The sequence below is a fragment of the Danio rerio genome, chromosome 12 (genome assembly GCF_052040795.2).
Source record: "Danio rerio strain M-AB ecotype USA chromosome 12, GRCz13ab, whole genome shotgun sequence".
Taxonomy (NCBI): domain Eukaryota; kingdom Metazoa; phylum Chordata; class Actinopteri; order Cypriniformes; family Danionidae; genus Danio; species Danio rerio.
In genome coordinates this window covers 36,675,828-36,692,415 of record NC_141032.1, presented here as the reverse complement: position 1 = coordinate 36,692,415, position 16,588 = coordinate 36,675,828, and the positions used below count along the sequence as shown (strand labels likewise).

The 16,588-nt window shown below is 33.8% G+C and overlaps 2 protein-coding genes across 6 annotated transcripts in view; one reads left to right on the top strand and one right to left on the bottom strand.

Annotated features, from left to right (window-relative positions):
• The window catches only part of pgs1 (phosphatidylglycerophosphate synthase 1), a 56,317-nt gene extending 48,908 nt beyond the window's left edge, over nt 1-7,409 (top strand). Inside the window, exon 11 of the mRNA XM_087276664.1 lies at nt 4,408-7,409. The gene's annotated coding sequence lies outside the window, so the exon portion shown is untranslated. The remainder of the gene's footprint in view (nt 1-4,407) is intronic.
• A 2,617-nt stretch (nt 7,410-10,026) lies between these two features.
• The window catches only part of cyth1b (cytohesin 1b), a 194,977-nt gene continuing 188,415 nt past the window's right edge, over nt 10,027-16,588 (bottom strand). For 4 of the 5 annotated variants that reach the window (XM_087274681.1, XM_087274679.1, XM_087274678.1 and 1 more), the window contains exons 12-13: nt 15,547-15,701; nt 10,027-10,990 (exon numbers count right to left, since the gene is read on the bottom strand). In XM_087274681.1, coding sequence (XP_087130807.1) covers nt 10,912-10,990; nt 15,547-15,701 — 234 coding nt within the window. In that variant the 3' untranslated portion in view covers nt 10,027-10,911. 5 annotated transcript variants of the gene reach the window in all.

Below are 16,588 nucleotides of genomic sequence, written 5' to 3'. Positions count from 1 at the left end.
CACTCCAGTGGTTCCTTCAACCCAAATCCCCGTCACAGAGTCCAGCGCGGAGCTCAAAGCACCAGACCACAGCATGAATCTGGCCATTCCTGTGCTGTCAGACCCAGGCAGATCTACAATCTTCATCTGCACTGTTGGTGACCTCCGTCAGCCTCCGTCACGCACATCTGGAGCCTCTAAATGCTTCTCTTGCCTCCGTTTCAATGCTAACGTGCTAAAGATCGGGATTTAAAGAGGTCATGTGATGCATTTGCGTTTTCTTTGCTGTGGTATAGCTGTTTGCGTGTTTATAAAATCTGCAGAGTTGCAAAAGCCAAAGTTGCCTACAAAAGATGTTTTCTGTCTAAAGCGCGGTTGCCAGGTTGTCACAGCAACATTAGTGCAATGGCCAAACTAAACCTGCCAAATAATATAAAAACTCAAAATATGCCACTCCCATATGTAAAGCTGTTCAGATCATGCACAGAAAACATCACTTTTAGAAATAATTATGACCTTATTCAGCTCTGTGGTTGTTTTAAGGACAAAGATGTGAAACTTAAATGGTCTTCCAAATGAGAGAATTACAGCATTCATTTTTTTGTATGTAGATATTAATATAAATCAAGTTCCCAGTGTTGGGTTGCAGCTGGAAAGGCATCAACTGCATGAAACAGATGCGATTCATTCCGTTGTGATGACCCCTGATTAATAAAGGCACTAAGCCAAAAAGAAAATGAATGAATGATATAAATCAAGATAAATTACTAAATTATTTTCTACTATAATTGCTTCATATTTAACAAGAAATATATCCGAGCTTGCAGTCACCCACAAAAAGATGTTTTCCATCTTAAACACGGTTGCCAGGTTTTGGCAGCAAAACTGTAGCTCAGTGGGAAATCGAAGCTTGCCCAATAATATAAAATATCAAAATATGCCATGCCCATATGTAAAATACACATTTCACATCACTGTGTGCATTATCTCATTCAGATCATGCTCTGAAAGGACCAATTAAAAAGATAATCAGTCATCCTAATGTGAATAAAGTTAGAGAGTGTTTTAAAAGCGCAAAACTAGCTATATTTAATTCTAACCCAGTTATTTTATTTTGTTACTAATAAAAAATCATCTGGAAATGATTTTTCCAATATAACTGCTTCATATTTAACAGGAAACATTTCCATATTATACATTTGTAGATAGGATATATGCAAGGTTGTAGCTTTCAGCTTGTTGCCAAAACATTTGTTCTCTTGTTATTTAATGGGCACCTATTTTACCCTTTTTTAAGATTTAAGATAAATCTTTTTTAGTCTCCAGAATGTGTCTGTATAGTTTCAGCTCAAAACACCCATCAATTATTTATTATACCTTTCAGTTTGTCATTTTCAGCTCTGAGCATCTTGTAGCTGTTTTTATTGCCTGTGCGTTTAATGCTAGTTCTCCATGCCCACTGTTCCCACGTGCCTGTCACGGTGCGTCTCAATCTCTGACTGTGTCAGATAAACAGCACAGTGACTGACATGAAGGAAACAGATCTCATGTAACATTTGTGAGAAATACTACAATAAGAACTTTCCCAATGATTATTTGATGTATATGTTGTGGAGTTAACGAATCAATAAAAACGATGAGTCACACACAATGTCGTTACAAAGTTCACGTACACACACAGACACGCACACAGTGCCCGCGTTTAACTTTGCACTGTCTTTATGCAGCAAATGTGACAGGATACACGTTAATATGCACTGATGTATGGACATCCGTTATGTTAATTTACAAAATAAACCTGATTTAACGTCCACAAACCAGGATTGAAGCATTTTTTTTATAATTGTACTGACAAACGGCTGTATTGATAAAGATGGTAAAATCAATGTAATTCATTACAAACATGCACTGTTTTAAAAACGTTTTAAACTTGTAAATCTCAATCTTGATCACATTTGATGATGATTAATGATCACAGAGAGCTGAACAGATCTTTTAATCCCAGTTGCTTTGCACACGTCCTGTCTTGTTGATATGATTATACATGTTACTATGGAGACATGTTAATACACAGCTGTCAATCAGTTCAGTGTGCGTGGAAACTGCACTCTTATGTCATGTTGCGGTGGGCCTCAAAATGGGAGGGATTTGGATCTTAAAAAATTAAAATTAAAAAAATTTAAAAAAGAGAATTATTGTGTTTCCACCCCTCCAATATGACTGTGAACACACAATACCTACACACAGTTCTGTCCAAACAGCTTACAAAAGATGATTTTCATCATAGGTGCTCTTTAAGTTAGAAGTAATGATTCACTGAGTAATGATTCACAAATATGTGATGATTCAAATGCCTTGGGATGTTAAACCATAGACTATAAAAGGTAACGTTTGATTAAACGAATCACGATACATGTTTTTACCAGAAGGGACAGTTGTGTTTACTGTAGTTATTGTTGTTGTTGTTGTTGTTGTTGATGTTTTTTTCTGCAAAGTTTTATAATGCGCAACAGCAACAAAAATAGTCAGCTAGTTAAAAGACAACATGAGTCTGGATGTCTATAAATGTGGATGTGTACAACTTATGTGATGTGTACATTGATTTAATACTATTTAACACACATGTAAAAACAACAACTTGTCACTAGTAAAAATCAGTCCACCACATCCCTCTACGCTTCCGTTACAGTCAGTTACAGTTACAGTTACAGTTTTTATTTCCCTGCTGAATAATCCAGCTTAAACCAGCCTAAGACTGGGTTGGTTTTCACATGGTCATAGCAGGATAGGGTGGGATACTACCTTCTAAGACTAGCTTGACTAGCTTAAACCAGTCTAGTAAGACCAGCCTGGAAATATCTGAAACCCCTATAAACTAGGCTGGTTAAACTTTTTTTTTCCAGTAGCAAATTTAGAACTTAAAATTGACCAGTTTTTAATCGCTTAATTAAATTGAAGACTGTAAACAAGACAAGTACTAAAAAGTGAACGGTTTTTTTTTATCAGCAGGGGGCGCTGAAACTGTGCAGCGGTCTCAGCTTGTGCCAGAAAATGTAGATATGCCAATGTTTCTTAAAAAAGTAAAATGATATTGATAGAAAAACACAAAAGACTTTAAGCAAAGAAAAACTATTTATTTTAAATGTGTGATGCTTCTTTAGATATTTGTATTCATTGTTTTGTTTAACTTGGAATTTGTTTCAATTTTGTTTTGCTATTTGACAAAATATGCTCTTATTTTACAAGGAAATGTGCACTTGTTCATTTCCAAATTGTCTTAAATAATTTAGTTTGAAAGATCAGGAAAAAGAATCAAATCGAATAGTATCAAATTGTGAGTTGAACATATCATTACACCCCTACTAGCTCTATATCCCAAAGTTCGGTCATCTACAGTCAACAAAATTATACTTTATTTATTTATTTTTTGAATATATTTGATATGAAAACAGTTTTGTGTGTGTGTGTGTGTGTGTGAGAGAGAGAGTGTGAGAGAGAGAGAGACACCAACTAACAGCGTTATTTAGTCGCAATACTCAATCGCAAAACAAGTTACTTTTAATTTAATCTGTAGGCTATATCTGGTTTATTGCATGTAACTGTGTGCTGGAAATGTTGTTTCTTTTGTCGGAATGTTTTAAACTCAATGGAAATATTTACATAATCACAGGCCATAACAACATGTGAAACTGATAAACTTTCACTACATCATGATTAAAGATGTGTTCAGCTCTCTGAATTTTGCATTTTAAATGTTACTTAAGTGTCCAAACAAACTCTTTCTTCTCTACTGAATGTTGAAATGTTGTCATGTTGAAATCCTTTCTACAGAAACCCTGAGTTTTGATCTAAGAATCAGTTCATGAAAGTGTAAGATTGTCTTTCCAGGAAGAAGTTCCTCAGTTTTGCCGTCTGTGTTGAGTTTATTTTGTGGTCAGTGACTCGATCACATTTCTAGGGAACTTCCAGCCACTGCTTGGGGATTATCACCAGATTGAACATCAGTTGTTTTTTATTTGTTTTTTTGCAGAGTGGTCAAAATGTTCAGTTCCTTAATCTTACGTAATATTATAAATGATAAAAGTAAATCTTAATGAGGTTTGTCTTGTCAAGACTTTACTGCAAGTCTGTTTACGTCCCTCAGAAGTGCTCTGCCCTCCAGTGGTTATTGAAATTCATTACAGTTCAAACGATGTATAAATGTTGGCTCAAAATATCATCAATGTTAAAACTATTGTGCTTAAAGTTTCTTCTGTGAAGGATCATGCAACTGAAGACAGGAATAACTATGGTGGAAATTCACGTTTGGCTCATAGAAATAAAGAAATCTTTTTCTACAAATATATTTTTAAAAATTGAAAATGCTTATTTTAAAAGGTGGTGTTTCCACTTTGTCTTATTTTTATTTATTTATTTATTTATTTTCAGGTGAAGGTGAAGCTGTGCAAGTCATTTTCAGATGTTGATGGTCTCTGAATGCTCTTTATTGACTGGAATCAAGAGGGGGGTTTTTTCCAGAAAATTTCATCAGTGATCTAAAACAAACACTCAACTAATCTGCTGTGTGCTGTTTTACTCAAACACATTCATTCTGCTCTAACAAACCCATTTTTAGAAGGAGAAGTTCATCGAAACCAGCATGATGGACATGTCAAACAGCAACAATGAACATGTGACCATCAGTTTAGAGTGCAGTGCATTTGACATTTATACAGTATGTAAATATTTTAGTTAATTTAATTAGTTTTTTTCCTGTAAACATTTCAGTTTTGTCACTTTAATAAGATGCTGTTTAACTAAAACCCTTTCCGTTTCTATTTGCTCTTATTTTTACTTCATTTTTATTTGGTTGAAAATATAATTTCAGTAATATTACAGCGCATTCATTATGGAATTGTAGCAACTCTTAACAAAAAAAAAAACAAAACAAAAAAAAAAAGCCCACATTTCCTACTGTCTGAAACAAGTGCAACTATCAAGAATGACTGCACGCTCAAAAATAAAGGTACAAATCTGCCACTGGGGCGATATCCTTTTAAAAGGTACACTTTTGTATCGTATAGGTGCACATTGAGTATTAAGGCAGTGCATACTACATTTTTTCAACCTGGAGGACCACCAGCTCTGCACATTTACATGTCTCCTTAACCAAACACACCTGATTCAGATCATCAGCTCATTAGCAGAGAGCGAAAGACCTGTAACGGGTGTAAAAGACAAAGGAGACATCCAAAAAAACGCAGTGCTGGTTGTGTTCTAGGTACGTGGTTGAGAAACACTACATTTAATTTACAAAAATGTTCCTTTAAGGTAAAATGAGGTACACATTTGTACTTGTGCACATTGAGGGCAGTGTTTCTCAACCACGTTCCTGGAAGACCTCTAGCTCTGCATATTTACATGTGTCTTTGCCTGACACACACCTGATTCAGCTCATTAGCAGAGACAGAAAGACTTGTAATTGGTGTAAAAAACAAAGGAGACACCCAAAACATGCAGTGTTGGTGGTCTACCAGGACTGTGGTTTAGAAACACTGCCGTAAAGGAACATTTTTGTAAATTTAAAGTAATGTGAGGTACACATTTGCACCTGCACATTGGTACCTTAAGGCAGTGTTTCTTTACCACGTTCCTGGAAGACAACCAGCTCTGCACATTAACATGTCTCCTTAACCTAACACACCTGATTCAGATCATCAGCTCATTAGCAGATAGCGAAAGACCTGTAATTTGTGTAAAAGCATGAGTGTCCAAAACATAAGGTGCTGGTGGTCTTCCAGGAACATGGTTGAGAAACACTGCCTTAAAGGAACTTTTTTGTTAATTTTAGGTAAAATGAGCTACAAATTTGTACTTGTACTTGCACATTTGTACCTTAAGGCAGTGTTTCTCAATCATGTGCCTGGAGGACCACGAGCTCTGCTTATTTACCTCTCTTCTAAACCAAACCGATTCAGATCATCAGCTCATTAGCAGAGACCGAAAGACTTGCAATGGGTGTAAAAGACAAAGGAGACATCCAAAACATGCAGTGCTGGTGGTCTACCTGGAACATGGTTGAGAAACACTGCTTTAAAGGTACGCTTTTGTAAATGTAAGCTAATATGATGTACACATTTGTACTTGTGCACATTTAGGGCAGTGTTTCTCAACCACGTTCCTGGAAGACCACCAGCTCTGCATATTTACACGTGTCTTTAACCGAACACACCTGATTCAGCTCATTAGCAGAGACCGAAAATCTTGTAATTGATGTAAAAAAAACAAAAACAAAGGAGACATCCAAAACATGCAGTGTTGGTGGTCTTCTAGGACTGTGGTTTAGAAACACTGCCTTAAAGAAACATTGTTGTAAATTTAAAGTAATATGAGGTACACATTGGTACCTTAAGGCCGTGTTTCTCAACCACGTTCCTGAAAGACAACCAGCTCTGCACATTTACGTCTCCTTAACCAAACACACCTGATTCAGATCATCAGCTCATTAGCAGAGAGCGAAAGACCTGTAATGGATGTAAAAGACAAAGGAGACATCCAAAAAATGCAGTGCTGGTTGTGTTCCATGTACGTGGTTGGGAAACACTACCTTTACTTTACAAAAATGTTCCTTTAAGGCAATATGAGGTACACATTTGTACTTAAGTATAAATATGTACATTTAAGGTACAAATGTGGACCTGACGGGTATAAAAGTTTACCTTTTGAAAAGGTAATGCCCCAGTGACAACTTTTGTACCTTTATTTCTGAGAATGTGTCTTAAAAGGAAATTTTGTACAAAACACACAAAAATATACATTTATTTTGTTTTCAACACAAGAAACACAGTCCTTTGGAGAATGAGCGTCTGTTAAACACTCCGTAATATTGCCCAATATCATATACGAGCAAATAAGATGAGCCTATGAGCTATTTTAATATATTAGAGAGAAAAAAAAAAAGATTTTAGGGGAGCTTCAAACAAACCCACGGTGGATTTGAGCGCCCTTGCAGTAACGGTAATGACTTATTCAACATGATTGCAGTATTATTTCAACATTTGAGTGTGTTTGCAGAAGTTGAAAAGCAATGTTGGTTTTGTAATAAAAAGCTGTGGTTCTCCACATTTCCTAAGCATGTTTTCATTTTTGGTGTCAGTGTGCATTAAAAAAAAAAAAAAGTGTTTGCTTATTTATTAGGTTGATTAACTAATTGAGACCAGATTCTTTCATTTAAAAAAAGTGCATTTAACTGGATTTAAATGTCAGGAGTGCCAGAGTTTGGAAGAGACTAACATGTTTGAATGGTGTTTGTGGCTCTTAAAAGGTGAAATGAGGCCTTAAAGCCACGTCATGTAACGCACAAAATAGACAAAAACATCTGTACTGTGTGAAGCAGCAGTGTTCTTTGTCAATGTACGAGTCGTTTTTAAGAATAAAGCGACTAAAACATTTGTGATTGAGTGATTATTTGATTATAAATACAGATCTGAGACCATTATTGTAGGTCACTTTTGTGTCCGCTTTGTTAAAGGGGTTTTTACACTATACATGTTAATACTAATGCTGTCAAATGATTTATTGCATCCCAGATGAAAGTTTGTATTTACTTTTTGCTGCCAATATCAAGTACCGATTCCCTGTCATGGTGATTGGCAGATACAGAGTACTGAGTCAAACCCTTTGAGCTTTATCATGCATTAAGCACATTTTCTCTATATGTATGATCCTTAAGGGAAGATTTCGCTTTACCTAAAAGTATAAATCAAGAATGCTGCATATAATACTTTAAACATGTCTCTTAAAACAATTTAGAAGTGAACATGTCATGGCCAGAAGCAGCTTTACAGAAAATAAGTCATTCATTTTACTTTGGCTTAGGCTATGTATAATATACTGGAGCACATGTGCGTCTCATAAACAAACCGATGTGATTGGCCAGATTGACGAGTACCGATCAAGTCATGAAATGTGAATATTGGCCAATACAGATCTTCAGCCAATCGATCGGAGCATCACTATATTTACGTAATATATACAGGTGCACTGTGTGTGTGTTTATCCATATATGTATAAATATACACATCCAGTACTGTACATTGAATACAAAATAAATGTATTGATATATTTAATTAATATACAATAATATATTTGTGTGTACAGCCTACATTAAATTAATCAGTACAAAAGCCAAAACTGGAACTAGTCTAACAAAAAACTTAAGATCACAGTCCAAAAATCAGTACACCAATCATTTAGAATATGGACAAAAAAACTACTAATTTTTGCCAATGCACATTTATTATTATTTTTTTTTGCTAATTTTATTTGCAATGACTCATTTGTATTAAAATAAAGACATTAGGTGACCAAACTTTAATTTTAATGAATATAACAAACATTAAAAATATAATAATTATAACCAAGTAAAAATAAAACGTTATATTTTAATACACATAAATGAACTGTTAAATTGTTAGCGACAAAACACAACTTAATAAAATAGTCACTTTACTGACAGCTTAGGTCAAGTTCGCGTTTGGCAATTTAAAAAATAAATAAATAAAAAAAATGTAAATAAGAGAGACTCTTACTGATCAAGAGACAAAGTCTTACAAGATTTTACTTTCCAAAAGATTTTATTCTTTGCAAAAGGTGGCGCAGTGGGTAGCGTTAACACCTCTTAGCAAGATGGTCCGTGGTTCGAGCCTCGGCTGGGTCAGTAGGCAATTCTGTGTGGAGTTTGCATGTTCTCCCTGTGCTCATGTGGGTTTCCTACGGGTGCTCCGGTTTCCCCCACAAGTCCAAAAGCGTGTTACAGGTGAATTAGGTCCGTAATTGTCCGTAGTGTGTGAATGAGTGTGTATCCCTGTGATGGGTTGCAGCTGGAAGGGCATCTGCTGCATGAAACACATGCTGGATACATTGGTGGTTCATTCTGCTGTGGCGAACCCAGATGAATAAAGGGACTAAGGCGAAAAGAAAATAAAGGAATGAAAGAATAGGTCTGACAGACATACAGGAACACCGGCTGCTGCAGACTGCGACCAGAAAGTTAAACAGACACCAGGCTATCTTCTTTCCCCTGCCTCAAAGCCCACTTCATCACAGAGGACTCCCTGCTCTCTTCAGAGCATTCCTTCTCTGAGGATCAAGATATGGCTCCCAGGATTTACACTTGCTGAACGCATACAGGGCTCAGTATATATGAGTTCACCACTCACAAATCTCTCTTTTAAATTTATATTTTTAATAGGAAGCTTTACAAAATTGTATTTGTACATTTACATTAGATTAGTCAGAACTGAAGCCAAATCTGGAGCTTATCTAACAAAATAACTTATGATAATGCTTTAAAAACTACAACAGCCACATTTTTGTCATAGAAAAAATATTAAATACAAATTTTAAAAAAGGAAAAATCAAGCAAAAAAAATGTTTAAAAAATGTGTTGAAATTTTGTAGGTTGTAATTTTTTTTGCAGTATTTTGCTTGAATTTAATTGTATTATCTTTCAATTTCTAAATATGTTTGATGACTAATATAGTATTTTTATAAATATATCTGTTTAATGAATCTATGTTTATTATCTATCTTTGTTTAAATGCACCAAAATACCTAAAAATGGCCAATATTCATTGAGAAATGGAGAAAAATATTCATTTTCAAAATGGGCTGTACTGAGTTATGCTGAGCGCTGTATGTTTAAAAGCAGAAGACAGCCAACTGAATGACCCTTCTTATAGGCCATTCAGAAGGTGATCTGCATCTTTTCTAAGGAAAGCTCACATTTCTTAATGTATGGTGATTTTAGTAAGAAATAGAAGTTTTATAGAAATTTAGTAATTTTAATTATAATTTAGTAATTTTAGTAATAATTAATAATACATTTAAATAATAAATTTTCCACCACAATCTCTAACCCAGAATAAAACATGGAGCTCAAATTACTAAGACCACAAAACCCAATCCAACCCCGAACAATTAAAAAAACACAAACTTACCTTGGTAAAAACCCTAACTGGCTTTCTCTAAAAAGCTTCAGAAACTGATAGAAATCAATAAATAATATTTAAAAAGCAAAGCTCAAACATTTTTTTTATTGTAAGCACAAGATTACATACAATGGTGAACTAAACTTTGCAGGTCAAAACCTTTTCTTCACCCGGTTTACTTTTGCACAAAGTATATTTGGACGATAAAAAATAAAACAACCTATAAGTTTAAATATGTACAGCATCGATAAATTAATATTTAAGAGTCTTCTCTCAAATGACCAGTGCATACAAAGCAAAAAAAAAAAAAGGGGGGGAGATTTCAGATACGTTCAGTCATCCAACACATTAACGTTTGTAAAATACAAAACATAGTAAAATAAGCTCTCAAGTCAGTAGTTTCATTTTGAAGGAGTTCCATAAATATGAAGCAACTTACTGAAATGTTTCTGGATTTCAGTCTTTCATAAAGGCCACCTATGAGTTAAACGAACGATGATGATGATGATGATCAAAATAAAACAAAACACTGTTTAAGCCAAATAAACAGCATTCAAATTAAAAACTCAACTTCAGAAATCAGACTCGGATTGAGACTGAAAGACAAACTTTGGCAAAACATGAAAAAGTCTATTCAAGAACAACCAAAAAATAGATATAAATATAACAGCAGATCATGAATGAATCGCAAAAGCGACCCTTCCGAATATTTACAGTACATAGCAGTGTAAAAATAGGTGCGGAGTCAGCATTTATAGGTATGAAAGCACAGAAATGGAGGATGAGACGCCACATTCAGTCAGACCCGCTGATTCCAGATGATGAAACAAACACTAATGTCAGACTTCCCCAGAAAAACCACCTGCTTCATTCCTGAGATAAAAACAATCCAGTCCAGCGTTTATGGCTTCCGTTGAGATTTCGCCCCTTTTTCCAGGTCCATGTTCGGGCTGAAGTGTTTCTACTGTCTCTTTAAAGACGAGGCTTTCTTCTTCCGCGCCGCCAGCATCTCGTAGAATGGGTCTCTGCTAATGGCGGATCTGGACATCGGGAGAAAGTTATGAGTATTTTAAATAAAATAAAATTAAAATCTGAGCAAACAAAAATTCTTAAGACATTTTATTTCAAATGTACACTGTAAAAAAATATGCTCAAATGAACAGTTTTCCATATTTTTTGATTCAAGTTTTTATTTATTTATTATTTATGCTTTTGTTTCACATTATAATAGTTTTTTATCAACTACGTTTGCTGTCTAAAGGTAAACACTTTTTAAATCTCACCACTCTAGAGATGGCTGTCCACGCTTTTATTACATCAAGGTTAGATTCCTGCAATGCACTTTACTGTGGCATGTCAAAATTCCAGGTTTCTCGCCTTCAGCTGGTCCAAAATGCTGCTGCTAGATTTATTTGTAATAGCAGAAAATATGACCACATTACCCCTCTTCTAAGAGGCCTTCAATGGCTGCCTGTGCAATTCAGAATTGATTTTAAAGTGCTTTTACTGGTTTATAAATCCCTCCATAATTTAGCCCCATCTCTTAGAGCTGCTTCATTTTTACACTCCCGTGAGATCTCCTTAGGTCAAGTGAGCAGAATTTTCTTTCAGTTCTGCAGTCCAGGCTGAAACGAAGATGGGACAGAGCTTTCTCTGTGGCAGGTCCTCGGTTGCAAAACACCTTGCCCCTTGAGATTAGAATGACCCCATCATTATCTGTTTTTAAATCACTTCTTAAAACACCTTTTTAGCTTGGCTTTTTAAGATTATTTTAATAGTCTTTTCTACTGCTACATTTTTACAGAAGTTTCTTTTGCCTTACTTCTATGTTTTTATACTCTTTTTTTTTTTTTTACCTTGTCTTATGTACAGCCAGGGTTATTGCAGGTTACACAGGGTTAACAGGGACTTTTTAAGACATTTTTAAGACCATTATAAATTAAATTTTAGACTCATAAAGGGTTAAGGCTAAGGAATTTTTCAAATAACTCGGATGGAAAAGAGTTTTATTTGCCTAATCAAAAAAAATATTATAATTTAAAACATTTAATAATATAATAATAATAAAAAATTAAAATATTTTAGATTTTATTTCTTAGCTAAATATTTTAAATATTGTGTAAACACAAGCAAGCTCTTCTTGTATACACTTTTTTCCAACATAAACTTTCTTTAAAATAATTTTAAAAATGAACAAATGTTTTAAGTTCAAAAACTTAAAACATCTGTTAATTTTTTAAATTATTTTGGATCAAAATAATTAAAAATAATGGATTGTTGGTGATTGTATGCATTTTGGCCAGATTTGGTGGCAATACATGAACAAAGGAAAATTAAGTCCTGTTTAAAAAAGATTTAAGACCTACAACACAATATTTCAGTAAATTTAAGACTTTTTAATGCCTAAATTTGGATTTAAAGATTTAGGACATTTTAAAACCCAGCAGAAACCCTGTACAGCACTTTGGTCAGTCTTGTGACTGCTTTTAAATGTGCTCTGTAAATAAATGAATTTGAACTTGATTATGAGACCTTAATCTTTCATCTGACAACTTTTAACCTTAAAAAGTTGGAAAAAGTGACTTTTACAAACAATTTGTATTAGTTTAAAGCAGGGGTCTCAAACTGCCACTTGCAGCCATTATATATGCAACAATATAATGAGATTCAGCGCAACAAAACACATTTTTAAGTCACTATCATTGTGGTGCTGTTGCATACAGCCACTTGTGGTTTTGACCTACTGGACATTTAAAGTACTGTACTATATGTTTGGGTTAAATGTTAAAGTAGTGTACTATATGTTCAGGTTACTATTGGTTTCTCTCAGTGTGCAGTTGAGAGTAACGAACACGCAGATTATTTCTGGGGCTGATTTAAACGTTGAAATATGTCTGTAAGTGCTCTATTTTTACTTAAGCTATATATTTGTAAATATTTAAGAGCCGTTTTGATTCTAATCAGTTTTATACCGCCTGTATTGTGTTGTACCAACACCTCTTTATGGCGTTATGCTGGTTATGTAAATATGATCCTTTTGCCAATATTCCATTCAAATGTTCTCATTTAATAGATTTTCCTCATATGTGTATTAAGATTTGTATAAAAATGTGCTTTAGTAAAGTTTCACTGCTGGCTAAATTAAACATGTTTAAGTAAATGTGAATGTATACATACTTTCCCCCTCTTTGCTGTTGTTTTACAATAAAGTAAGATATCGAGAAGAACAAATGTAAAGTCAACAAAGTTACACAAACTCTTTTCTGCTGTCTAGCGCTATTTGTTAAACTTTTGGTTAGGGACGTAATTTCTATTATTATGCCCATTATTAAATTGTAGTATTTTCATAGCAATTTAAACGATCGCTTCAATATATACAACAAGAAACAAAAAGGAGTTTTGATACTCTGGGGAAGAATGTTCGAGTGCATCAATTACATCAAGTTTCCACTTTTTTCTTGTGCTTGAAGGTTAAAAACAGCCCTCCTACGAATTGTCAGTTACTGATATGGCCCCCCCAAAAATTGAGTTTGAGACCCCTGGTTTAAAGTGATTTATTGTCTGGGTTGGTGTTGTATTGTATGCTGCAAAACCTTGAAAACTGCTTCATCAATTAATATATTATTTCTAATACTTTATATTATTTCAAACTACTAAAACGTCAATAAAAGTCACTTTGTTAAACTGTAGAGTTCAATTTTCAACATCAAAAGTTGACCGAGCAGAGATCAACATCCCATTATAAAATTCACAATCGTAGATCTTTTTTACACTGTAGCATTGAACAATATTTTGAAAGTGTTTTTTTTCCATTGAGATTTTTTTTACTTTTAGTAATTATATATTACATAAATGTACTTTCAATAGTTTAAGCAACATTTCAGATTTTATTACAATCATAAAACCAAATATGAGATTAAAAGAAACTTCATCAATATTCTGAATAATTCATCCAATAAAATTAGAATGAAAATAAAAAATAAATAAATAAATAAACAGAAAATGCCTTTAATCTTATTTTAATAATTATGATTATAGCTAATTATTTGTTTATAATACTGTTGACTCAAGTTTTTATTGTGTGTTTTTTTATTTAAGTTTTAGTCAAAGTGCCTTATTTGTAATAGGCACTGTGGCTCAGTGGTTAGCAAATGCCTGATTGGCTAGCTTAATGTGTTAAAGCATTGCGTTACTAACACTGAGTTTGTAAGTTTGAAACCAACATTGGGCTTCACTTGACTGCATTTCGTTGCCTTGTACTTGTACATGTGTGATAGCAATAAAGTTGAATCTAATCTAATCTAATCCAATCTAATAGTTTCTAAGACAATATTTTAGATTTCGTTTTTAAATCTTACGATCCAAATATTGAATTTTTTTCAACAAAACATTTGTATTTATCAACATTCTGAATAATGTTTTATCCAGCAAATTTGGAAAATCCAGTGGAGGAATAAGACAAAAACTGAGAAAATATTAATTTTAGTATTACTGGTGTTTTGTGGTTTTCATTTACTTTTGACACTTTCAGTTTTTATTGTCATTTCTTTTTCCAATTTAAGTTTTAGTATTTATAGCCGCTAATTTAACTATTTATTTATCTTAAAATCTTAATATTAGAATAAACAACACTTGGAAAATATTTCATTTAATTCAGAATAAAAATAAATAGAAATAAAGTGTGTGGTTAATTTATTAATCTCATTTTGATTTTAACTATTTAAGTACATTAACCAGTGCTTAATTTGAGCTGGATCATGCTGATTCCTGTTCCGCAAAAATGTCAGATATTCATGTTTTGTGTTCAGGTATTTATTTTAATGGAACCGCCATTAACTTGTGTGTGGTCAATACCTGCGTGTGTGCATGCGTGCATGAGTGACGGTAGTCACCATGCCTAAATTAAAGCAAAAGTCACGTTTATTGGTCCTCAACAATATTTTCAGGCAATCTTGTTTCTTTCATATCTTTACAATCACTGTTGGTGATTGTTTCGGGTGCAGTGAGGATTGAAGATCCTTCTTGAAGATTAGACTGAGGGAGTCATTTAATTTTTTCATTCGATACATAATAGTGAATTAAACTGAGAAGTGATTGTTCATACGATTTATGTTTGTAGCTACATGTTTTTATTATCCATAACTGACCTAAAACCTTATGCAGCACAAAACAATTAAAGACCGTTTAGAACTGAGATGCTCTCACCTTTAATGATGTCATGTTCTGGGAAAACTGAAATTGTTTGGTGGATGTGGGACATGGTAACTTTTATTTCCTGCTTTTGTTCCAGGAATAATTCATTTACAAATTAAGCACTGACACCAACCTATATAATTTCAATTACAAGAATTGCAAAATTTCTTCATTTTGAATCCATTCTAATGTCTAATTTCACTTAATAATAAATGCTGAAGAAAAAAAAAATTCTTATCTCGGCTAAATTTATAACAACAAAAAGGATTAAAAAAAATGTTTGTTATGTTTTGTTTTTGATTTGTTGTTAATTGATGAAGAATGATTTTGAAGCAGCTGAAGCTGTATTTGGTCTTGAGTAGTTTACTCAGTGTGATAATGCTGAATGCTTTCATGAACTGACTTGATGCTCTTGATCCAGTCTTCTTTCTCCTCTGTTGTTGGCGCTGAGATACGGTAGAAAGTGTGATTTCCCTCCACCACTCGACCGTCAGCTTCAGTCTTACACGCTTTGATCACCTGATCCTTGTTGTCTGGGATGAACAGCTCAAAGCAGTTCTGTAAAAACACACAGACACACTTAATCCACATTCCTGACAGAGTTCCATAAAACCAGAGAATGTATCATTTTTGTGCTTTGAATGTGAAAATCAAAACACATTTTAAAAATCAGCACAAAATCCAAGAGGTTAATAATAATACGCTTATAAGGGTATAAGCAGTGAAATATGGAAGGATTCAACTGAAAGATGAAGATGAGGCTTTTCAGAGTGCCATTAGTGGTCGTCAGATTCGATAGTTCTATTATCACAATGCTGGAGAGATTGTGGAGAAGTAGGGGATTACTGTATGTTCACATATTTTGGGAATGTCTCAAAATACAAGAGTATTGGCAGGACATTAAAAGGGAGGTTAGTAAAGTTTTAGGATGCGACATACCACTGCACCCAGTTTTTTTTTTTTTTTTTTGCTTGATGGCTTCCCCTGATCAATTCAGTAAGTCTCATCTATTTGCAATACATGTGTAATTAAAAACAGCTAGGAAGATAATTACAGTGAGCTGGATGAAGACCCGCCCGACCTACTTTGACACAATGGACACAGAGACTGAAACAGATATATATATATATATTTAAGAAAATGCTTGCAGATTTACAGTTGAAATCAGACTTTTTCCAACAGACCTGGGCATTAGGTGAAACATACTTGCATGATCTTTGAAAGGCTGTCAGGAGCTTTGTCTTTGTCATAGTTATTGCCTTTTTATTAGATTTTGTTTATTTATTTATTAAAATTAATAATAGTGTAATTATTTGTAATAGTGCTAGTAAAAGATTAATCGTAATGAATCATATCCAAAATAAAAGTCTGTTATAATATAAAGTCTGACATATTATATGTGTGTGTATGATATAGATTAATTATGTAAACGTGATAAACACACA